The sequence below is a fragment of the Oncorhynchus nerka genome, linkage group LG14 (genome assembly GCF_034236695.1).
Source record: "Oncorhynchus nerka isolate Pitt River linkage group LG14, Oner_Uvic_2.0, whole genome shotgun sequence".
NCBI classification, from domain to species: Eukaryota; Metazoa; Chordata; class Actinopteri; order Salmoniformes; family Salmonidae; genus Oncorhynchus; species Oncorhynchus nerka.
Window position 1 is genome coordinate 50,321,690 of NC_088409.1, and position 26,308 is coordinate 50,347,997.

The 26,308-nt window shown below is 43.9% G+C and overlaps 1 protein-coding gene across 1 annotated transcript in view; it reads left to right on the forward strand.

Moving 5' to 3' along the window:
* The first annotated feature begins 493 nt into the window (after positions 1–493).
* Positions 494–26,308, forward strand: part of LOC115141393 (clathrin coat assembly protein AP180-like) — a 60,760-nt gene continuing 34,945 nt past the window's right edge. The window contains exons 1-3 of the mRNA XM_029680199.2: positions 494–735; positions 1,180–1,408; positions 23,624–23,766. Of these exons, the coding sequence (XP_029536059.2) occupies positions 1,279–1,408; positions 23,624–23,766 (273 nt within the window). The 5' untranslated portion in view covers positions 494–735; positions 1,180–1,278. The remainder of the gene's footprint in view (positions 736–1,179; positions 1,409–23,623; positions 23,767–26,308) is intronic.

Sequence of the window (26,308 nt, forward strand, 5' to 3'; positions counted from 1 at the left end):
TGGAAGGTGTTTTTGGTGGAAACCAATTGAGGACAGTGCCATGGTGCTAAAATGGTTCTAATATAAATATTTGAAGGTTTCTCTATCATCACCAATAGATGCGCAAACATACAATTGTGAACAAGCCATTCTTCTCAGGGAATCCAGAGGAAAAGACAAACAGACTTCCAACGGGGATTACATATGAAAGCATAATAAGCAGCGTAATACAACACAATACAGTTGAGTCAGGGAGCTTTCCATACCCTTCTCCAGCACTGGATAGATCAACTGTTGGTTACTCTGCATATCTGCCTATCAGTTGCACCGTTGGCTTCTGTAGTCCCCTTTAACCCTTTAAGAAATCGCCTCGCCATTGGGATGCAGCCCGCTGATTATATCGATGCTGCTACTAGCCTACTGGGTTCTTAAATGACGTGCCATCTGATTCTGACCAGGGGGAGGAGTGAGATAATAAATACATAAATTAACAAACAAGGCAAATCCACCGAAACGCCACCATCCACCTCCTCAGTTTCAAGCATCGTCGGTGGTGAACGGTGGATCACTGGGTGGAAGAACGACACTGTTATTTAATGGCCCATAAATTGAGGGACGAAATAGTTTGCTGAAAAACTGGGGTCCTTAGCGAGGAATTATAGTCCTTCGCTGGAAGAGAGAAGGACGCGTTGTTGGTCGAGCATCATCCACAGCGAACCATCATTTTATAAGGAGGAGACCATCCAAACCGTTACAGTAAGGACTTTAGAATAGAATAACATACAAGTAATTGAACGGATATTTAATTGTAAAACATTTATTACTAATGTAGAATTATACAAATCAAACATTGCAAAAAATAAATACCCGTTTATAGACAATTACAACGAGAAGGTATCATAGAAAATAAATCGACCTCATCTCTCCCTTTGCCTTTTTGTATTGCATATTGATGATAAATTGCACCTCTGTTAGCCTATTGGCCAATCTTATTTATCAAATCGAGTTCATATAGCATGGGCCAGGGCTAAGTAAGGCATAGGCTATCGGTAAATTGGACTCGAGAGGAAAGTACGACGCAACCTTATTTGCCATTATCCATGTCAAGCATTCTTTTCAATTTGTCGTTTCATTTCCGATCTCAGAACATTTCCCCATATCTAGGCTGAGAGTATTTTTTTCCTATATCCACCTCCCCAGTGGATTTTTAAGGGCAGTCTGGAATACCACGACTGGTTGTGCTTTGGGGGGGACCATTTTTGACGTTTGATTCGTGAGGTTTGACGCCACGGAGAGAAGATGTCGGGGCAGACGCTGACGGACCGCATTGCCGCGGCGCAATACAGCTTAACGGGATCGGAGGTTGCTCGAGCTGTTTGCAAAGCCACCACTCATGAGCAGACAGCACCCAAGAAAAAACACCTGGAATGTAAGTATGGCCTCCCCATCTCTACACACACCTAACAAGTACTGGTTCCCTGCCTGTGTTTGTGTGTGTGTGTGTGTGTGTGTGTGTTCCTGTGATTTAATAATATTATACCTATCAGTGGAGGCTGTTAAGGGGAGGACGCTCATAATGGAGCAAATGGAATGTCATCAAACTATGCGTTTCATGTATTTGATACTAGTCTACTCATTCCGCTCCAGCCATTACCACGAGCCCATCCTCCTCAATTAAGGTGCCATCAACCTCCGGTGATACCTATACCCATATTATAATATTATTACATCAATAGTAATGGTTCACCATCTTCATTTGCTTGTGTGAAATACATTTTTTCATCATGTAGACCTAAAACAAATGATGTTTTGCTTTAGCCAGACTATCCAGGCCCCTTGCCAGGCATCACCGATCAATATTGATGCCTGCTGTGCTCAGTTAGACTGAAGTAGTCAACTCTGAGCCAGGACATTGAACAGAACAGAGCCATCAGCCTCCTACCTCTGCATCCTTCCTTCCACCCTCATTTGAGAAATAAGTGATCTGATATGGTTGAAATAGTGGAAGCTATGGGATAGAACCATGAATTACACCTAGCCATTTTTGTTAGATCAGGGATTACCCCAAAGAAGAAAGGAAGGAAGGAATGAAGGAAGGAAGGCAGGCTATGTTTTCAAAGCATTGGATCAGGGCCTCTATCTGTCTGAATAATAGATTCCTGCACCAATGTTGCTAAATGCATAATGCAAAAGGTCAAAGGTCCTGTTGTCACTACTACTAACACAGGCTTGTACCTTGGGACCTGGTCAGTTTGAGGGGGTATAGGAGGCAGAGTGGCACTGTCTGTCAGCTGTGTCTGGTATCAGAGCCCCACTTTGTTAGATGGTGAGGAGATACACATTTTTTTTCAGGTTTTGCCTTACAACGACATAGGAAATGTGCTGAATTTACTTCTTTACCCTCTCAATGGTGCACGATCCATGCTTCAATTGTCGCGAGGCTTATTAAATAATTATTTAACCTGTCTCCTCCCCTTCATCTACACTGATTGGGATCATATAGGGATCATATAGCTTTCACCTGGATTCATCTGGTCAGTCTATGTCATGGAACGAGCAGGTATTCTTAATGTTTTGTATACTAAGTGTATACCCCTGTATGCGATTATGTGTAAGCATTTGAAAGATTATACAATCCTACCTAAGAGAATCTTTGTCATGGGTGCCCATGTCAGGCACCAGATCAATTTAATCCAAAGGCCTCTGATTTGCATCAGGCCTACATTATCACTGATAGCAGGTGGCTTGTTTGCCTCACTTTCTCCCTAAGAACCATTGGTGATCAGTCTGTGGCAATTAGGCCAAGAGAGTCTGCTTGCCAGGATGATAGTCCAATACTGCGCCAGCTAGGTAACCTAAGGCTATAGTTTCTCCTTCTGTACATCATCAATATGAAAACCACGAGTGACCTTGGAAAAACCTCACAGGGAAAAATCTATCCACCCAATCCACCCTCCTTGAGTCTGGGACTAAAGCATATTTATGTTCTCCCCTTAATCATGGGATTGGGGGATTGGAAAGCCCACCCCCGGCCAATCATGTGTCAGCAATCTTTTGACATCTTGGAAAGTGCAGACTCAGTGTCCTCTGCTTCTCATAGCCAGTCACTCTCGTTTAGTGCTCTGAGTATATGTGATGTTGCCCATTGACTAGCTCTAAGAGACAATGCTCTCCACTGAATACACAACAGGTTCACACACATATATATGCATGCACACACACACACACACACACACACACACAAAATAGTCCATATGGCAAATAGTCTCATAATTAAATCAAACATTGCTGTAGATATTACAAGTCTAATACAACTGCAATATAATCACAAGTATTCCCTTTTTAATGGGAGGGTAGGGGAGGGAAAGGGGGATGTTTATATGAGTTGCAATCTGGGAGGGCTCTTGGAAAATGTTGTTTATTTTTTATTTTTACGTACTGTATTCTATGCTGATTATTGATTACTCATCTATTTACTTTGTATTTACTTTAAAATGGGATTGTACTCATTATTACATTTGCAACAAAGTCTCTTCCAGATGTTTTAATGGTTAAAGCTAACTGTGCTTTCTTGGAATTTACAGGGCATAAAAAGAGAAAATGTTGTTTTGATATTATGAATAGGAAAGGAGTAGATATTGCCATACTCCAGGAATCTCATATAATGAAGAATGATGACATAAGCAAAATAGAAAACAACAACTTGAAGTTGGCTGCCTTTTCTTCTGTTAATAATAAAACAAAAGTGGTAATTGTTGTGTTTCGCCATAATCTCAAGTTTCAATGATCAAGAAGGGAGGATTGCCTATTTGAAATAAATATTTTCTGGCAAATTTACTGTACCAGTCAAAAGTTTGGACACACCTACTCATTCAAGGGTTTTTATGAATTTTTTACTATTTTTACATTGTAGAATAATAGTGAAGACATCAACACTATGAAATAACCCATATGGAATCATGTAGTAACCAAAAAAGTGTTAAACAAACCTACAAATATTTTAAATTTGAGATTCTTCAAAGTAGCACCCCTTTGCCTTGATGACAGCTTTGCATACTGTCGTGGAAATTTCCTCTATTTACCAAATCATGAGCACAAACCACACACAAGTCAGAGTTAGTTATCAAAGTCCATCTTTAATTATATGAGCTCTATCATAACCCTGTGACTCTCAGAGAAATCAGTTCAGTGTCTATCCATGAATTCTCTGAGAGCCCCCTTACACATTGCAACTGAGATCCTTTAATAGCAAAGAACACACATAGTCAGACAGCATAGACATAATACATCGTTCAGCTTTGTCTCCTTACTCAAACCCTAGAACAAATAAACCAACCCTCCATATCAACAGGCATATATCAAATTGTCATTTAGATACAACCAATTCTAAATACAACCAATCCTGGACAAGCTCACGGAGAGCATAGAATGATTCCAGACACTGCCATCCTCCTCTCCCCAATGGGAAAAGTAGGGAGTGACTGGCACACAGACACAGTGGAGCAAAAGATATGTTTACACATGATGATACCTTGACCTCTCCCCTGTCTGCGGCCCATGCAACTTAGTCTTGACATAGAACAGATAACTGCAACCCCGCCACAGTATTATACAAAAATAACATTCTGATGAGAAGTAACTTACAAACATATGATGAATATAAAACATCTTACCTATGTTACCAACCAATTCTGATTATTCCCCAACAATACTCTTGGCATTCTCTCAACCAGCTTCATGAGGTAGTCACCTGGAATGCATTTCAATTAACAGGTGTGCCTTGTTAAAAGTTAATTTGTTGAATTTCTTTCCTTCTTAATGTGTTTGAGAAAATCAGTTGTGTTGTGACAATGTAGGTATACAAAAGATATCCCTATTTGGTAAAAGACCAAGTCCATGTTATGGCAAGAACAGCTCAAAAAAGCAAAGAGAAATGACAGTCCTTCATTACTTTAAGACATGAAGGTCAGTCAATGTGGAACATTTCAAGAACTTTGAATGTTTCTTCAAGTGCTGTCTCAAAAACTATCAAGCACTCATGAGGATGGCCACAGGAAAGGAAGACCCACAGTTACCTCCACTGTGGCGGATAAGTTCATTAGAGTTAACTGCACCTCAGATTGCAGCCCAAATAAATGCTTCACAGAGTTCAAGCAAAGGGCACATCTCAACATCAACTGTTCAGCGGAGGCTGTGTGAACCAGGCCTTCATGGTCAAATTGCTGCAAAGAAACCATTACTAAAGGACACAAATAAGAAGAAGTGACTTGTTTAGAGGGTGATGGAGTGCTGCATCAGATGACTTGGCCTCCACAATCACCTGACCTCAACCCATTTGAGATGGTTTGGGATGAGTTGGACCGCAGAGTGACGGAAAAGCAGCCAAAAACTGCTCAGCATATGTGGGAACTCCTTCAAGACTGTTGGAAAAGCATTCCTCAAAATATATTTGACATTTTTCAACACTTGTTTTGGTTACAAAATATGTGTTATTTCATCGTTTTGATGTCTTCACTATTATTCTTCCATGTAGAAAATAATAAAAATAAAGAAAAACCTTTGAATGAGTAGGTGTGTCCAAACCTTTGACTGGTACTGTATATATTTTTGTTTCTGCATATGCCCCCAATACTTACAATTATTCGTTTTTTTGTTTCTCTATCCAAAATTCTAACATCGGATTTCCATATGGTCTTAGGTGGTGACATGAATACAACCATAAACCCAATGTGTAAATCTTAACAAATCAGATACAGAACCACAAGCCACTATAGCGTAGTTAAATATGGTTTCTGATGTTACACTGGTAGATATACAATATGGAGAGTGCATAATCCACACCTGAAAGAATATACTTTTTACTCTGCTAGGCACAGTTCATTTTCAAGGATAGATTGATTCCATATTACTTTCATCACAGTTATTGCATCTAGTACAAAAGGTGGTCTGATCATGACAGAAACTTAACCAATGTTCCAAATTGTGTCACAAGTAATCTCACTCTCTTAAACAAATTGGATTTCTGTAATCAATTCAGGTCTGATTTACATGAATTTATCCTCCTCAACAAAGAATTGGTGAATGATAATGAATTCCTGTGGGATGCCATTAAAGGGTTCATTAGAAACAATACAATAGCATTTGCTTCTGGTTTGAACAAGTCTCAACAGTCTCACGTTATCCTTGCTAACTCGTCCACAGCAGAACATTTTTCCAGCCGAGAAGGAGAGAGAATTATTCATCATCAAATCAGAGTTAAATTCCTTACTCAGATTAAGAGCAGAATTTCTCATTCATAAAGTCAGACAAACTGATTATGTGGACGGTAAATAGACCTAGCTTCCTCTTAGCTAGTAAATTACGCAATAATGATAGTCTTGATGACGTCGTTCCCATTCAGTCTGACGTGTTCTCTTTTTCACCATCAATCAATTTACAATTTAAAAATTGATATGAAAAAGTATACAGCTCTGAAGTACAAAATACAGAAGAGAGCAAGAGACCCTTTTTCGAGGGCTTGAATCTAGCACAACTCTCCTCCGATGATTCACACTCTAAATGCACCTACAGTATAATGCTCATTGAACTGCACGATGCATTGAAAGACATGAACTGAGGTAAATCCCCTGGATGGGATGGCATCCCACCGGAATTCTATTTAACCTTTTGGTCTGAACTTGGCTTGATATGATTAGAAATGATACAAACATCTATTCAAATGGGATTTTTCAATAGAGAGGTTAATAGTGCAATTATCTCTCTGTTACATAAAGACACAACTCTCTATTCAAGTCATAGGCCTCTCTCCCTCATTAACAGTGACATGAAATTGTACGAAAAGGTTCTAGCCAAATGTCTTGAAACCATTTACCCAAACTAGTTCATCCTGATCAAACAGGTTTTTATCAAACATAGATTGTCTGACGCCAGTCTGAGACATCTCATATGTATAATGCACATTACTCCTAATATACCATCCCCCTGTGCAGTCAGGCCTTTGTCCTTCTCTGGTATTCTATGGAAAGAATGGTATTTGGCTAAATATTTATAAATATGTATCGTAACCCCATTGCGATGGTCTTGTTGTGCAACCAATGCTCCTCACAGTTCGACATCAAACGGGGAACTCATCAAGGCTGTCCAGCGTCTAGTCACCTATTTTCTCCATCACTGGAGCCTTTAGCTAAAACAATAGATCAATCTCAAGATTTAGAGAAAATATCATTTGAGGACACGGACCACCAAATCTCATTATATGCAGATGACATACAGTGCATTCGGAAAGTATTCAGACCCTTTGACTTTTTCAACACTTTGTTACATTTCAGCCTTATTCTAAAATGGATTAAATTGTATTTTTTCCTCATCAATCTACACACAATACCCCATAATTGTAATGATGGGGCGGTGAGTCGGAAGCAGGTGCAGGTGAAACGTTTTAATAAAACAACAAAACCAAGTACATGATACTGACATACGCAAGAACAATACCAACTGGTGAGTGAACCTGGGAGAGTGACATATAAAGGGGAGGAAATTATGAAGATAATGGAGTCCAGGTGTGAATCATAATGATTCACAGTTGCGCGTAATGATGAGTGCCAGCTGTGCGTAATGATGAATCCCAGGACCGGTGGTTAGTACTCTGGCGACGTCGTACACCGGAGGGGAGGAGAGGAGCAGACGTGACAATAATGACAAAGCAAAAACAGGGTTTACATTTTTGGGTCAAAACAATAAATAAAAAAATATCACATTTACGTAAGCATTTAAACCCTTTACTCAGTACTTTGTTGAAGCACCTTTGGATGTGATTACAGCCTTGAGTCTTCTTGCATATGACGCTACAAGCTTGGCACACCCGTATTTGGTAAGTTTCTCCCATTCTTCTCTGAAGATCCTCTCCAGCTCTGTCAGGTTGGATGGGGAGCTTCGCTGCGCATCTATTTTCAGGTCTATCCAGAGATGTTAGATCGGGTTCAAGTCCGAGCTCTGGCTGGGCCACTCAAGGACATTCAGAGGCTTATCCGGAAGTCTTGGCTGTGTGCTTAGGGTCATTGTCCTGTTGGAAGGTGAAGCTTTGCCCGAGTCTGAAGTCCTGAGCCCTCTGGAGCAGGTTTTCATCAAGGATCTCTCTGTACTTTGCTCTGTTCATCTTTCCCTCGATCCTGACTAGTCTTCCAGTCCGTGCCACTGAAAAACATCCTCACAGCATGATGGTGCCACCACCATACTTCACCGTAGGGATGGTGCCAGGTTTCCTCCAGACGTGACGCTTGGCATTCAAGCCAAATAGTTCAATCTTGGTTTCATCAGACCAGATAATCTTATTTCTCATGGTCTGAGAGTCCTTTAGGTGCCTTTTGGTAATCTCCAAGTGGGCTGTCATGTGCTTTTTTACTGAGGAGTGGCTTTGTCTGGCCACTCTACCATAAATACCTGATTGGTGGAGTGCTGCAGAGATGGTTGTTTTTCTGGAAGGTTCTCTCATCTCTACAGAGTAACTACAGTGGGGAGAACAAGTATTTGACACACTGACGATTTTGCAGGTTTTCCTACTTACAAAGCATGTAGAGGTCTGTAATTTTTATCATAGGTACACTTCAACTGTGAGAGACGGAATCTAAAACAAAAATCCAGAAAATCACATTGTATGATTTTTAAGTAAATCATTTGCATTTTATTGCATGACATAAGTATTTGATCACCTACCAACCAGTACGAATTACGGCTCTCACAGACCTGTTAGTTTTTCTTTATGAAGCCCTCTTGACACATTTGATCAAGATAAATGTCTTTCTTGGTTGGAAATTGAGGAAAATATAGTGTCACCAGTCAGACTGAGAGATACTATTCTCTTCCTCATCTCCTAAATTGTGCCGTACTCAGTTAGGACCAATAATCTCCCACACAATATATACCTGGCAACAAATCGAAGAACTGGGTAATTGGAAAGTGCAATAGCATACCCAAACACCAATATTTAGAAATAGCTCCCTACCTTTGGGAGGGAAACCTATTATTTTTAAACAACGGTCTGAACAAACAACTCATACATTTTCAGACATAATGAATGATGAAGGTTTATTATACTTTCGTGACCTAAACAAAAATGTTTAATTTGGTATGTCATTTTTTTTTTTTTTACATTTGCAGTTAAGAACTGCTATGTGCACTTATGAACACCATTCCATCCACTCACTGAGTTTTGGAACCTACATGCACAGGATGTGGGACTGCCCCAGTATGAAGACCTTTTGGTCCCAGGTCGCCAAGTCTGTGTCGAGCACAGTTGGTGCTGCCATTTCCCATCTCCCCAGTATTTTATTGTTGAAGATGACTCTTCACTGACTTTCACAGTACCCCAGAAACGAGTATGGTTGTCTGAACTGACTGCGGCAAAAATAATGTTATTGACCAGATGCAAGCCTCCACATAACCTCAGCATAACGCAATGGCTACAAAACTTCCTTGATGATCTTTCACTGCAGCTCTCCATAGCTCGTGTGAACAGCGCCAAGGAAACAACATTAGATACATTCAATAGAGTAGTCAAAAATGTAGAATTGTTTGAATTCATCATTTGTATTTTGAATGTCAGTATAGAATATTGATGGATACATGTTGATTCTATTCATGTGTGCCTTGGTCCCACAAACAATTTTTCAAACATAAGATGAGCTACCCGTTATGTTTTGTTTTATGCATAGATATGTCCACAATATGAGCTCATGGGGAAGAGAGAGGGGGGGGGTGAGGGGAGGGAGGGAGGGGGAATAGAAAATGGTGGCACCTACAATGAAGGGGGAGGGGTGGGGGAGATGGGACAGACAAGACAAATAATATAGATCTTTTTAAAATTATTTTTCATTTTTTTTATATATGTCATTTTTTTATATTATTGCAGGTCTGTGATCTGAACCCCTCACAAAAACATTATTAGATCTAACAACATCATGAATTTAATAACTTTTGCATCCAGCACATTTTCCTCTCAGACTTCAATAATTGAGAGAAAAAAAGGAAATATACAAGAAGTATGATTTTTGAGCAAAATGGGGATCCTACTGTTTTATTATTCATTTATAACTAGTGATGCTTTGATGCTGTTTTGATGCTGATGTTGTGATGCTGTCCTTCCAAGTCTTGTTCATCAAGGCTTCCCCATCGGCTAGAGGAGGACTGGAAATTGTTATTAATTCAGAACATGTTGCCTGATTGAGGTACACCGAAGCACACTTAATGTTGTTATCCATGTGTTATCTTGTGGTAAGGAATAGTTTGTCTGGATATAAGAGTGGTGCCATCTAAAAAGCTGAAAGGTCTCTCGTGTCTTTTTCATTTGAAGACTCTGTGTCCCCGGTATGTTTCCATGGTGATTTCGTGAGTGTGATATCGCCAAACACCAGGCCTGTAAGCTTTCCATGCTGACCCATAAGCGGGAATCATCCTTACCTCACCCATATTCATTCTCTCCCAGTAGAGAGTGAAATTATGCACTGCTAGTAGTGTGCTGCAGTGAGGAGAGAGAGAGAGAGCCTCCAAACTCTCTCAGGTGTCCAACCCTCACTGGACAAGGGATTTCACTAGACATAATACAGTAGTAGTGTAATAGGACACCAGTGTAGTAGTAGCTGAACTAGATCACTTGGGTCATGTTCAGTAGGGCACTATTTTTCATTTAAAATCTCCCTATTTCAAAAATGTTTCTCTCTTGAGAACATGACTCTGATCAGAAATGGGTCTTCCTCCTGCCAGACAACACAGTAGACTATAATGGTCCGCTTGTCAGTCAGGATTCCTCAGACAACACCTTCACACCTAGAAGATGGTGTAGCTTCACACCACAGCTTACATCGAAAGAGTAAGATGTCAGGTCAGCTCTCATCATAGCAGGGGATTGGAGACACCTGTGTGAAAGATCCATGCGCTAATTATTTTAGAATTGTGATCATTACAGCTGAACAGCAAGGAGGTGCTTTAACATCTTTCAACACTCTTGATGGGGGCTCGACAGGGCCCGCTTGTGTCTTCAGTGCAGGCTCCAGCAATCTTAGAGCTGTTACACTGCTTATGTGTGAATGCTAAGTACGTTCTCCTGCCAAGTTCTCGTTGTGTGGAAGGGGATAGAGAACACAACTGTATAGAGACGCTATGGATTAAGAAGCCCAGCTTTGTGTGTCTATGCCAGTCATGGCCCCCAGCTGCCTGGGCACAAGTCTTGGGAAATGTTTAACCTCTTTGTGACTCTCACATCAACTTATTATTGTGGCCATGTTGGGATTCTGGCTTCTACCGTGCTTTTTGGTCCCTATGGTCAGAAAAACGGATCGTTTTCATACTGACTTCAAAGGTTAAGACCCCAGTAAGATGAGAAGAACAGCCTTAGCCTCAGCCCAGTGGGAGGTAGTGCACTGGCAGGATTTGGATAATAGCCAAATTAGATGGTTCAGAAGGAAGAGACCTGCTACCCTGCTGCTCATAAGGACCACCATCTTTATCCAATGCAATTTAAACAATATGGCTTCCATCCTCTTGCCCTGCTACAACAGCTGTTTGAGTGTAAATGAGTCATGATCAGGGCTGTGGACACACACGCATGCACGTACACACACCAAAACACATACATAACAACACATATATATTCTATCATGACATCCGACAGGCATTTGCAGCAGAATACCCATCTCTCTGTGTGTGTGTGTGTGTGTGTGTGTGTGTGTGTGGGGTGTTAATTATCACCAGCACTGTTAATTATCACCTGCACTGCATAAATCAAAATCAACAGTCATTCCAATTAACAGGTTTTATGTAGTAGTAGGGGTTGGAGGGCACAGGGGAGGAGGTGAGAGGTGGCAGCAGATATGTAACCCACCACCTGGATTTGGTCCTATTTAGCAAAATTGGAAATTGTGTTTTTTACATTGGATAAAATTAGTCAGAGATAGAAAATAGTATATCGTACACTGCAGTTGAGGAACAATGGGAAAGTTATTCTGCTTTGAAAGTTAATAAACTTGTAATGCCACTATTGAGAAAATGCCCTTAAATATTTTGGTACACCTACTGTTTTGGTACACCTACTGGAGAGTAGTGTACTAAGGTAGTGTACTAAACAACCAGATATTTGAAGACTAAAAGTAGTAGCAAAAAAGTAGTAGTACAAATACATTTAATCTAGTCCTTGGCCTATATCCTAATCTAACTTTGGTGCAGGTCATCAAATCAAATCAAATTTATTTATATAGCCCTTCGTACATCAGCTGATATCTCAAAGTGCTGTACAGAAACCCAGCCGAAAACCCCAAACAGCAAGCAATGCAGGTGTAGAAGCACGGTGGCTAGGAAAAACTCCCTAGAAAGGCCAAAACCTAGGAAGAAACCTAGAGAGGAACCAGGCTATGTGGGGATGTTCAGTCCTCTTCTGGCTGTGCCGGGTGGAGATTATAACAGAACATGGCCAAGATGTTCAAATGTTCATAAATGACCAGTATGGTCAAATAATAATAATCACAGGCAGAACAGTTGAAACTGGAGCAGCAGCACGGCCAGGTGGACTGGGGACAGCAAGGAGTCATCATGCCAGGTAGTCCTGAGGCATGGTCCTAGGGCTCAGGTCCTCCAAGAGAGAGAAAGAAAGAGAGAAAGAGAGAATTAGAGAGAGCATACTTAAATTCACACAGGACACCGGATAGGACAGGAGAAGTACTCCAGATATAACAAACTGACCCTAGCCCCCGACACAAACTACTGCAGCATAAATACTGGAGGCTGAGACAGGAGGGGTCAGGAGACACTGTGGCCCCATCCGATGATACCCCCGGACAGGGCCAAACAGGAAGGATATAACCCCACCCACTTTGCCAAAGCACAGCCCCCACACCACTAGAGGGATATCTTCAACCACCAACTTACCATCCTGAGACAAGGCCGAGAATAGCCCACAAACATCTCCGCCCCGGCACAACCCAAGGGGGGGCGCCAACCCAGACAGGAAGATCACATCAGTGACTCAACCCACTCAAGTGACGCACCCCTCCTAGGGACGGCATGAAAGAGCACCAGTAAGCCATTGACTCAGCCCCTGTAATAGGGTTAGAGGCAGAGAATCCCAGTGGAAAGAGGGGAACTGGCCAGGCAGAGACAGCAAGGGCGGTTTGTTGCTCCAGAGCCTTTCCGTTCACCTTCACACTCCTGGGCCAGACTACACTCAATCATATGACCCACTGAAGAGATGAGTCTTCAGTAAAGACTTAAAGGTTGAGACCAAGTTTGCGTCTCTCACATGGGTAGGCAGACCATTCCATAAAAATGGAGCTCTATAGGAGAAAGCCCTGCCTCCAGCTGTTTGCTTAGAAATTCTAGGGACAATTAGGAGGCCTGCGTCTTGTGACTGTAGCGTACGTGTAGGTATGTACGGCAGGACCAAATCAGAGAGATAGGTAGGAGCAAGCCCATGTAATGCTTTGTAGGTTAGCAGTAAAACCTTGAAATCAGCCCTTGCCTTGACAGGAAGCCAGTGTAGGGAGGCTAGCACTGGAGTAATATGATAAAATTTTTGGGTTCTATTCAGGATTCTAGCAGCCGTATTTAGCACTAACTGAAGTTTATTTCGTGCTTTAACCGGGTAGCCGGAAAGTAGAGGGCTACTTAAGGTAGGTAGGTTTGGCTGGGGTAGGCCATCATTGTAAATAAAGACTTAACTGACTTGCCTAGTCAAATAAAAAATACTAACACTGGTCACGCTATTGACCTGGTTTTTATGGATATTAAGTCCTCTTATTGAAGGGGAACAGTGGGTTAACTGCCTTTTGCTCAGGGGGAGAACGACAGATTTTTACCTTGTCATTTCGGGGATTCGATCCAGCAACCTTTCGGTTATGTCTGGGGTGTAGCTCATAGCGATGCTCTAGGAGCTCTGTGGTTAGTTTATGCTCAGACTAGTCACATATTCAGTGCCTTGCAAAAGTATTCATCCCCGTCACGATCATCGTCAAGGAAACGACCTGACCAAGGTGCAGCGTGGTAAGCGTACATTATTTTATTTGAAATGTCGCCAACAAAACAATAAAGAACAAAACGAACGTGAAGCTCTGTAAGGCTATACATGCCACTAACAAAGACAACAACACACAAATAAGAAAAGGAAAAAAGGCTGCCTAAGTATGATTCCCAATCCGAGACAACGATAGACAGCTGTCCCTGATTGAGAATCATACCCGGCCAAAAACAAAGAACCAGAAAGCATAGACTTTCCCACCCGAGTCACACCCTGACCAAACAAACATAGAGAATAAAAGGATCTCTACGGTCAGGGCGTGACAATCCCCATTGGTATTTTGTTGGTGCGGACTCCGGCCACAAACCTGACACTATAGGGGAGAGTCCGGCTGGGCATCTATCTTGGTGACGGCTCCGGTGCGGACTGGCCCGTGGAGCAAGCACAGGACTGGGGACCCTCGCTGCAGGCCCCGGACTGGGGACCCTCTCTGCAGGCCCCGGACTGGGGACCCTCGCTGCAGGCCCCGGACAGGCCCATGGAGCAGGCACAGGACTGGGGACCCTCGCTGCAGGCCCCGGACTGGGGACCCTCGTTGCAGGCCCCGGACTGGGGACCCTCGCTGCAGGCCCCGGACTGGGAACCCTCGCTGCAGGCCCCGGACAGGGAACACTCGCTGCAGGCACCGGACTGGGGACCCTCTCTGTAGGCCCCGGACTGGAGACCCTCTCTGCAGGCCCCGGGCTGGCCCGTGGAGCAGGCACAGGACTCACCAGGCTGGGGAGACATACTGGAGGCCTGGTTCTTGGAGCAGGCACAGGACTCACCAGGCTAGGGAGACATACTGGAGGTCTGGTTCTTGGAGCAGGCACAGGACTCACCAGGCTGGGGATACATACTGGAGGCCTGGTCCGTGGAGCAGGCACAGGTCGAACCGGGCTGTGGGGGAGCACTGGAGATCTGGTGCTTAAAGCTGGCACCACTCATCCTGGCTGAATGCCCACTTTGGCCCAGCACGTGCGGAGCACAGGCACAGGACGCATTGGGCTGTGATAGTGCACCGGAGACACTGTGTGCAGAGCCGGCGCAGGATACCCTGGGCCGAAGAGGCGCACCGGAGACCAGGAGCGCTGTGCTGGCACAATCCATCCTGGCTGGATGCCCACTCTAGCACGACACATGTGGAGAGCTTGCTCAGAGAAGTATACATTCTTTTATTTTAAATGTCGCCAACAAAACAATAAACAACAAAACGAACGTGAAGCTCTGTAAGGCTATACATGCCACTAACAAAGACAACAACCCACAAATGAGAAAAGGAAAAAAGGCTAGCTGAATATGATTCCCAATCAGAGACAAAGATAGACAGCTGTCTCTGATTGAGATTCATACCCGGCCAAAAACAAAGAACCAGAAAGCATAGACTTTCCCACCCGAGTCACACCCTGACCAAACAAACATAGAGAATAAAAGGATCTCTACGGTCAGGGCGTGACAATCCCCATTGGTATTTTGTTGTATTACAACCTGTAATTTAAATGGATTTCAATTTGGATTTCATGTAATGGACATACACAAAATAGTCCAAATTGGTGAAGTGAAATGAAAAAAATGACTTGTTTAAAAAAATTCCCCAAAATAAAAAATGGAAAAGTGGTGCGTCCGTATGTATTCACCCCCTTTGGTGCAACCAGATCTTATTTCAGAAGTCACAATTAGTTAAATAAAGTCCACTTGTTTGCAGTCTAAGTGTCACATGATCTCAGTATAAATACACCTGTTCCGAAAGGCCCCAGAGTCTGCAACACCACTAAGCAAGGGGCACCGCCAGGCAAGTGGCACCATGAGGACCAAGGAGCTCTCCAAACAGGTCAGGGACAAAGTTGTGGAGAAGTACATATCAGGGTTGGGTTATAATAAAATATCTGGAACTTTGAACATCCAACAGGGCACCATTAAATCCATTATTAAAAAATTGAAAGAATATGGCACCACAACAAACCTGCCAAGAGAGAGCCGCCCACCAAAACTTATGAACTAGGCAAGGAGGGCATTAATCAGAGAGGCAACAACGAGACCAAAGATAACCCTGAATGAGCTGCATATGTTTTGGGAGACTTCCAAAACATATGGAAGCAGGTACTCTGGTCAGATGAGACTAAAATTGAGCTTTTTGGCCATCAAGGAAAACGCTATGTCTGGCGCAAACTCAATACCTCTCATCACCCCGAGAACACATGTTTTTCGTCCGAAGGGACTGGGAAACTGGTCAGAATTGAAGGAATGATTAATGGCGCTAAATACTGGGAAATTCTTGAGGGAAGCCTGTTTCAGTCTTCCAGAGATTTGAGACTGGGACGGAGGTTCACCTTCCAGCAGAACAATGACCATAATTATACTGCTAAAGCAACACTTGAGTGGTTTAAGGAGAAACATTTAAATATCTTGGAATGGCCTAGTCAAAGCCCAGACCTCAATCCAATTGAGAACCTGTGGTATGACTTAAAGATTGCTGTACATCAACGGAACACATCCAACTTGAAGGAGCTGGAGCAGTTTTGCCTTGAAGAATGGGCAAAAATCCCAGTGGCTAGATATGCCAAGCTTATTGAGACAAACCCCAAGAGACTTGCAGCTGTAATTGCTGCAAAAGGTGGCTCGACAAAGTATTGAGTTAGGGTGGGTGAATAGTCATGCACGCTCAAGTTTTCAGTTTTTTGCATCTTCAAAGTGGTAGGCATGTTGTGTAAATCAAATGATACAACCCCCCCCCCCATTTTTTTTTTTTTAATTCCAGGATGTAAGGCAACAAAATAGGAAAAATTCCAACGGGGGTGAAAACTTTCACAAGCCACTGTACGTATTCTCAGTCATTCTGAAATCCCATTGAAACATGATCTACTGCTCTACCACACATATAGACCAGTAGGCCTATGACAAATAGATGTTTTGCTGCTTCTGTGACTGATCAGCGCACAAACCCAGGATGTCTCCATGCCACAAGACTGTGTTAGCCTGCTGAGCTAAAAACTGTATTAGCCTGCTGAGCTAAAAACTGTATTAGCCTGCTGAGCTAAAAACTGTATTAGTCTGCTGAGTTAAATACTATGTTTGCCCGCTGAGCTAAAGACTGTGTTAGCTTGCTCCGCTAAAAATTGTTAGGCCGCTGAGCTGAGCTAAAGACGGTGTCAGCCTGCTGAGCTAAAGACTGTGTCAGCCTGCTGAGCTAAAGACTGTGTTAGCCTGCTAAAGAACTGTGTTAGCCCGCTAAGCTAAAAGACGTTACAATTTTCTCTCCTGTATGAGGGCACAGCTCCTAGCCAACATCCAGGTGGGCCTCCCTTTCCTAACCTGCACACAGCAGTGATGGGTGGGCTGTGTCTCACTGTCTGTCTCGACACAAGCAGGGCTTCAATAATGCAGGGACGCTTGTGTTTCCTGTTTATTCACCCTGCAGCCTCACCACTTTGCTCCCTGGGGCACTGCTACAAGCACCCAGGAGGGAACCCGGGACAGGGCAGCCCCATGAGGATGGAGAAGGGGGAGGAAGAGACAGGACTGATTTAGACTCCCCCCGGGAGTGAAGGGATAGTAGGGCATGTAGGAAGTGGGAGTAGACAGAGTGTTGGATGCTTAGGGAGAGAGAGTAGGCTGAGTGTAGGGTGCTTAGGGAGAGAGAGTAGACTGAGTGTAGGGTGCTTAGAGAGAGAGAGTAGGCTGAGTGTAGGGTGCTTAGGGAGAGAGAGTAGACTGAGTGTAGGGTGCTTAGGGAGAGAGAGTAGGCTGAGTGTAGGGTGTTTAGGGAGAGAGAGTAGACTGAGTGTAGGGTGCTTAGGGAGAGAGAGTAGACTGAGTGTAGGGTGCTTAGGGAGAGAGAGTAGACTGAGTGTAGGGTGCTTAGGGAGAGAGAGTAGACTGAGTGTAGGGTGCTTAGGGAGAGAGAGTAGACTGAGTGTAGGGTGCTTAGGGAGAGGGTGGCTGAGTGTAGAATGCTAAAGGAATGGGGATAGGATGAATGTAAGGTGCTTAGGGAGAGGTGTTAGGCTGAATGTATGGTCACTATGGTGCTTAGGGAGTGAGGGTAGGGTAAGTGTCGGATAGTAGGATGTACAGGGAGCGAAATAATGGAAATTGCGAATGAGATAAAGTACGTGATTCACAGTGGTACACACAAGGGATTAAAGTCAGAGTGCTCTGGAAGTGACAGTAACATATTTATTCCTCAAATGTGTCTCTCTTTCCCCAATGTCCCTCTCCTCTCGCTGTCTGTTCTGGATTATGCTGGTTCTCTCTTGGCTGATATGCTTGCAATCAGCTGGTCAGTGGGGTTTCTGGATAATTTGACCTGTTCTGCTTGGGGACGAGGTCTATAAATAACATGGGCCTTTCATGTGTAGTGAAACATGATCTTAGGGTGCATGCCAGATACTAAAGCACTCACAGAAACAGGACCTTTTACATGGTTTGCTTTAATGGTTTGATTTGCTGGTGCATCTGACACCAGTCAATACGGCATATATTGAAATCCTTATTTTTCGAATCTATTTGTATCGCCCAATTGATTGCATGTTATACACTTGGTGATACACTTTGTCATGCACTGTATGTGGAATGGGGTAAATTGGGACATGAGATATCAGGTAAACGTGTGATTCTGTGTAGTCTGCCACTACTATGTTATGTCTATAACTGTTGCAGTGAAAATATACCTGTAACATGTTCTGCAAAAGTATTTTACTGCAACCTTATGAGAGATTTCTAGTTGCCAAGGAAACAGTCTTGGCTCATCCCCATTTGCACTCTAAACCCGTTTATAAATAAAGACTCAATACATTTCCTGTGTGAATTAGTGTGCACATGCATGTATGGTATATTGGTGTGTGTGCATGTGCTTATGTGTGTGACTTTGTGTGTCCCTTTTGTGTCCTGTGGCACCAGTATCACTTTCAGCTATTGATGAATGAAATGGGTCTGTTCGATTCAGAGTTTGGCACAAGGACATATGGCAGGGTGTTGTGGTATCGTTTTCACTGGCAGTGACCCGACACGATATCGGTCAATAGAACACACACACACACACACACACACACACACACACACACACACACACACACACACACACACACACACACACACACACACACACACACACACACACACACACACACACACACACACAGTACATACATACATACATACATACATACATACATACGTACGTACATACGTATGTACTGTACATAGCTCTACAGTAAAAGCTGTGTCAATGAGAGCTCATAGGATGAGTAGCAGGTGCCATGTCTGTGTTTAGCCTTTGTCTGAACCCGTGCTTAGAGTAAGCAACCTCAATGTTAAGTTCCAGTCACATTGTAACACTACACTTGCATCAAAGATGAAGAAGTGATGAAAGCACAGTGTGAGCGGCAGTGTGATGATGATGCTGTCAGTGTGAGCGGCAGTATGGCAGTGTGATGATGCTGCTGTCAGTGTGGGCGTGGATGTTCTCTGTCTTGTCATGCATAATAGCAGCAGAGTGTGTGTGTGATTGCAATTTTCCAGTCAGCATTGCGGCTATTCGACTGACACACTGAGCCCTGGTGTAAGCGATGGAGAATGGATGATGGAGGATGGATGATGGATGATGGATGCATTTGAGGTAGAGTAGTAGTATCTTTGACGCTGACAGGTTTCTCTGCCTACTCCTCCCCCTCATTGCCTTTGTTCATGTACAGCACGAGGATGAGATTATGTCAGACCCATGATGTTCCTCTTCTGCTCGCTCTACTGCACGATGACGCCTCAGGGGGTGGGGCTTTATGAATATGGCAGAAGGGCTGTGTGTAGTATGTGTACTGTGTTTGTGTATGTTTAGTAGTAGAGATGCATTTCCCTATGCTTGTGTGGATGAATAACCTTGTCTAAATCCTGAAAGCGCATACATCTTAGCTCAGCGGGCTAACATTGCCTTACTGTGCAGACACCCTGTCTGCGCTAGTCAGCTAGTTACACATGTCTGTGTGTGTGATAATGTGTGTGCGCGTGTGGGGTGTGTATATCTTTGTGTGTGCGTGTATATTTTGTGTGTGTGTGTGTGTGTGTGTGTGTGTGTGTGTGCGAGGTACATACTAACTGAACTAAATGTGTGTATCTGAGTATGTGTTGTCTCTCTGCTGCAGAATGACGGGGCCATTGAGTAGTGTCTGGTGCAGTGGGGAGATGGGGATGTGACTATTACCGTAATCACTGCCAAGGCTGCTGCTATTACTGCCACCACTTTCCCAACTGGCACTGCAATTACTGCTGCCACTGCTCTTCCTCTATGGCTCCCTACGGATAACATAATGCTCTGGTTGCTTCTTCCAAGGTGAATAATCTCATTTGTGGCTTTTTATGATGTTATCTCAAGAGCTCAGTGCCCACACAGTGAAAAGATTAGGTTTTAAATTTTAGGCAGTGAAATGGTCCCATAATGTGGCATTAGTAGGATTTCAAGAAAATACAAGATTCAAGTTTTCACTAACACCCTTGTCACATTGACTGCTCCTCCTTATTCCAATATGACTAGGCTTTTTCAACTAGGCAATTATATTTGATCCATGACAGGAATCTTTATGATCCCTCCTCCTTCCTGTTTTGGACCAGTAGTGTCACAAGGTGGTGATTCACCCTGTCTGTCTCATGCAGGTACACTACATGGAAGTAGTGCCCTAATAACTAGGGCAGTGTTACTGCTGCTATGACAACATTGTCTAAGTGAATGCATGACTGTGTGTGCATACTCATGTGTTTGTATTTGCATAGTTTGAGTAGCTACTGTACATCCCTTGTGGGTCTATGCTACACGTATGGGACTTTCTGAGTAGGGGATATTTGTGAAATTGCTGTTTGCATAATTACACACACACACACACACACACACACACACACACACACACACACACACACACACACACACACACACACACACACACACACACACTCTCTCTCTCTCTCTCCCTCTCTATATCTCTCTCTTTCTCATCTCTCTCAGTATGAATTATTGAGAGGGCGGGAGGGAGAGCTGTGCTGAAACAGTGAGTCAGGGCTGCTGTTTGCCCGGCCGAGGTTCCTGCTGCTCAGCATCTCAATCAGAATAGCTCAGCCCTGAGTCACATTTCTCCTCATCTCTAACCCGCCCTTTCTCTCTCTCTATGCTCTCTTCCTCCTCTTTCTCGCTCTCTCCATCTGCTCTCTCCATTCGCTCTCTATCTCTCTGCTTTCTCTCTCTGCTCCCTCTCTTTTGTTTCTCTCTCTCCGTTGTCTCTCTCTCTCTCTCTACCTTCCTCTCTCCCCTCATATCTGTAGATCTCTGGTAATGTATTATTGTGGCCACTCTGGGCATTATGTGGATCCTGCTGACCATAGTTGATGTCTATGTGAGAAAAAACAGACTTCGTCATAGTCTATCTCTGGACTGTAAACAAGACTGTTCTTTTAATATAAAAAAATTCAATTTAAAGTTAACAAAAATATGGTACTGCACTGTGGGTAATGCTCTGATATGTTGCTCTGGGAACAGCACTTGTTACTTCCTGTGCCCAGATAATCCAGAGGAAGCAGCAGGATTGGTCTAACAAGGCAATGGGATTAGCCACAATGATTAGAGCAAGGTCAGGTAATTAACGAAGCTGGATTTATTATCAGTGTAATGATGCCTGGGGGACCCTCTCTGTTTGTCATTCAACTTCATCCTATCCAACCTGCATGGTTGTGAGTCTTCATTTGTGGTGGTTTGGTGAATGCCAAGGCTCTCTTGCTCAGCGGGGTAACACAGATTTGAGGCACCGGGGTGACTCAGCTTTGAACCACAATCGGTCACTGGCTTGGTTTGGGTCTCTGTGAGGAGTCGAGGTGAAGTCACCATTGGTTAGCCCCTAGAAATTGCCCCAGACGTTATGCGTAGCCTTTGGCCCAGAGGTATCCATGGGTTTCTGTTTGTGTGTATGTGTCTGTTTGTTGGTGTATAGATGATCTGAGTCGGTGTTTTAACTTGGTCATTGTGTGTTTGCCCATGTGTTTTCTATGTCTGTTTGTGTGCGGCTCAGTGTGTGTATGTTGAGAGAGAAGGAAAGAGTGAGGGAGAGAGGCATATAAAGAGAGAGAAACAGAGGAGGTGGGAAACAGGCTGCTGACTCATCAATCCCTCAGGGATGATCTTTCTCACTCTGTGTGTGTGTGTGTGTGTGTGTGTGTGTGTGTGTGTGTGTGTGTGTGTGTGTGTGTGTGTGTGTGTGTGTGTGTGTGTGTGTGTGTGTGTGTGTGTGTGTGTGTGTGTGTGTGTGAGAGAGAGAGAGTGTGTGTAGGTGCACGCACGTGTGTGTGTGTCTGCGTGCGTGAGTATGTGTAATACCTACATATTCGTATGTGTGTGGGTTAACGTATGTTGGTATACACACGCAAGAGGCACCCTACCTCACGGGGAGGGGACGTCCACACACTTCATGATGATACTATGATGCTAAAAGGCTGAAGGGAGACATCACTGTAACATGTCTGTGACAGAACCCTGGCCTTCAGAGCATCCTTCTCCTCTGTATTCATCTCTCTATCACAGCCTCCCCCCTTCTCTCTACCACGCCCTCCGTCCCGCCGTCTCCCTGCCTCATTGTGCACTATATAAATATATCCAACCTTCCTGTCCATCTCAATTGTGTCTCTAAATCTTTATTGAGTGCAGGAAGATCTTATTACAACAAATCAAAATGACAAAAGTGTTTTGGACGTGGATGGGCTGTTTGGTAATTTCGGGTGTGTAAAGTCAGAAAGGGGAAATGCAGTACCAGTCTCTCAGCTTGCTCTGTCTGTTGGCAGAGTGACAGAGATATTTTGTACTGTGTGTGCCTCACTTCTTCTCCCATGCAGGGCTTGATAGCTGTGACCTATTTTCTGTTCTCAGAGCGAGTTCCTCCCTCTTTCTGAGCCGCAAACTCACCTGCAATATCTCATATATCAGGTGTTTATATCAGTCATTTACATGAGGAATGTAACCCGAAAACTACCAAGCGCGACTGACGAATCCTTACTATCCCGCCACAGTAAATAGATTTTCTCTGAGCACATGTTGGCTGATTTGTGTTGGTGAGGGGGTGGCAGAACAGCTTGAAATTTCCCACCCTGTCTGTCTGCTCAGATGGCACCACCACTCTCTCTGGCTCTCTGTCTCTCTAGCTCTGCCCTGAGTGATGCCTTTCTCTCACACTTGTAGGGAAATTCCTCTCTCTTCTCCTCACTATGTGCCTGTGTCAATGTGACCCGGGTGATTAAAGGAAACTATTGACAAAAGGATGCTCTGTCTGTCTGTCAGTTCAGGACCAATGTAAGTATTTCCAGGAAGCAGAAGATCTGGGTTAAAGCAATACAGCCGAGGGGGAAATACGTAGTCAAAATGACAGAGATTACACTCAATGTAAAGTACTTGGGAGAGTTTGTAACCTATTTGTAGCCTTTGTAACCTGTCTTGTAGTGTGTAACCTCTCATTGTTGCTGTTCGCTCAGACCTGATCGAGGTACGAATTGACCAAGCCTGATTATGTATGGGGATTGTACATTACATGTATGGGAAAAATTTAATTAAGCACTGTATTTCTCTTCATTATTCTCCCTCAGACCTGATTGAGGCCACCAAGGAGTCTAATGTGAACATCCCACAGATGGCGGACACGTTGTTTGAGAGGGCCACCAATGCCAGCTGGGTGGTGGTGTTCAAGGCCCTGATCACTACGCATCACATGATGGTCGCTGGCAATGAGGTGAGTGAAAGCCAGCATCACCACTACTGTTCCTATGGGAGGGACTGTATTTAAAAGGGCTGAGATGTGATTGGCTCTTTTTTTTAATATACTTTGGTTGTATTGGACATGCTGAGTTTTTAGTTGGCCAACCCTCCTCCTGGAGAGGTACTGGGTGTGTAGACTTTAGCTCTTTCCCTGCTTTGACATGTCATATTCTAGTAATCAGCTACTCATCAAGACCTTGATTAGCTGAATCGGGTGTGTTAAAGAAGGGCTGGAGCACAAACCTGCATACCCAGTAGCTTTCTCTGCTCTGGCGGGTTTAAGGTTAGATGATAAGCCTGTTTGTCTGGATACACTTCCTAATATTGAGTTGCTCCCATTTTGCCCTCAGAACAGCCTCAATTCATTGGGGCATGGACTTTACAAGGTCTCTAAAGCATTCCACAGGGATGCTGGCCCATGTTGACTCCAATGATTCTCACAGTTGTGTCAAGTTGGCTGATAGTCGATCTCTAGTCCAAATAGCTCATTCCATCTCATCTCACAGATGCTCAATTGGAATGAGATCTGGTGACAGGGGCAGGCCAATGCAGTAAGCTGAATTCACTGTCTCGGTCGTGGAACCATTCCTGGATACTCCTAGCCTTGTGGCATTGGGCGTGAATTATCCCACTGAAAAATGTCATTTGCAGATCTCAAAAATCTCTAATTGAAGTGGATTTAACAGGTGACATCAATAAGGGATGATAGCTTTCACCTGGATTCACCTGGTCAGTCTATGTCATGGAAAGAGCAGGTGTTCAGTCAGCCATTTAGATATTCAGTAATTCCATCCTTCATCCTGACCTCCATTGTTATGTCACTGGGGTCAATCAGGGGTAACACAGTCAGATAAGCAGATGTTCTGTTTACTGCCTGTTTAGCCTGTCTATGGCCACACTGAGATAATGGTTGGAGGGGAGAGAGAGAGAAAGAGAGAGAGCGAGTAAGAGAGAGAGAGAGAGAGAGAGAGAGAGAGAGAGAGAGAGCCTAAACATCAGCTCCATAGCTAACTTCCACAAAGCTGTGAACGATCTGAGAGACAAGGTAAGGTAAATCAAAAGGAACATAAAATTCAACAGTCAACATACCAATTAGGATCTGGCTAAAAAATACTTGAATCAGTCATAGAGCCCATTGCCCTTTATGGTTGTGAGGTCTGGGGTCTGCTCACCAACCAAGATTTCACAAAATGGGACGCCAAATTGAGACTCTGCATGCAGAATCCTGCAAAAATATCCTCCAAGTACAACGTAGAATGCCAACTAATGCATAAAGAGCAGAATTAGGCCGATAGACACTAATTATCCAAATCCAGAAAAGAGACGTTAAATTATACAACCACCTAAAATGAAGCGATTCCCAAACATTCCATAACAAAGCCATCACCTACAGAGAGATGAACCTGGAGAAGAGTCCCCTAAGCAAGCTGGTCCTGGGGCTCTGTTCACAAACACAAACACACCCCACAGAACCATTTGTACATTGTTACAACACTGTATATATGCACTGCTCAAAAAAATAAAGGGAACACTTAAACAACACAATGTAACTCCAAGTCAATCACACTTCTGTGAAATCAAACTGTCCACTTAGGAAGCAACACTGATTGACAATAAATTTCACATGCTGTTGTGCAACTGGAATAGACAACAGGTGGAAATTATAGGCATTTAGCAAGACACCCCCAATAAAGGAGTGGTTCTGCAGGTGGGGACCACAGACCACTTCTCAGTTCCTATGCTTCCTGGCTGATGTTTTGGTCACTTTTGAATGCTGGCGGTGCTTTCACTCTAGTGGTAGCATGAGACGGAGTCTACAACCCACACAAGTGGCTCAGGTAGTGCAGCTCATCCAGGATGGCACATCAATGTGAGCTGTGGCAAGAAGGTTTGCTGTGTCTGTCAGCGTAGTGTCCAGAGCATGGAGGCACTACCAGGAGACAGGCCAGTACATCAGAAGACGTGGAGGAGGCCGTAGGAGGGCAACAACCCAGCAGCAGGACCGCTACCTCCGCCTTTGTGCAAGGAGGAGCAGGGGGAGCACTGCCAGAGGCTTGCAAAATGACCTCCAGCAGGCCACAAATGTGCATGTGTCTGCTCAAACGGTCAAAAACCATGAGGGTGGTATGAGGGCCCGACGTCCACAGGTGGGGGTTGTGCTTACAGCCCAACACCGTGCAGGACGTTTGGCATTTTCCAGAGAACACCAAGATTGGCAAATTCGCCACTGGCGCCCTGTGCTCTTCACAGATGAAAAAGCAGGTTCACACTGAGCACATGTGACTGACGTGACAGTCTGGAGACGCCGTGGAGAACGTTCTGCTGCCTGCAACATCCTCCAGCATGGCCGGTTTGGCGGTGGGTCAGTCATGGTGTGGGGTGGCATTTCTTTGGGGGGCCGCAAAGCCCTCCATGTGCTTGCCAGAGGTAGCCTGACTGCCATTAGGTACTGAGATGAGATCCTCAGACCCCTTGTGAGACCATATGCTGGTGTGGTTGGCCCTGGGTTCCTCCTA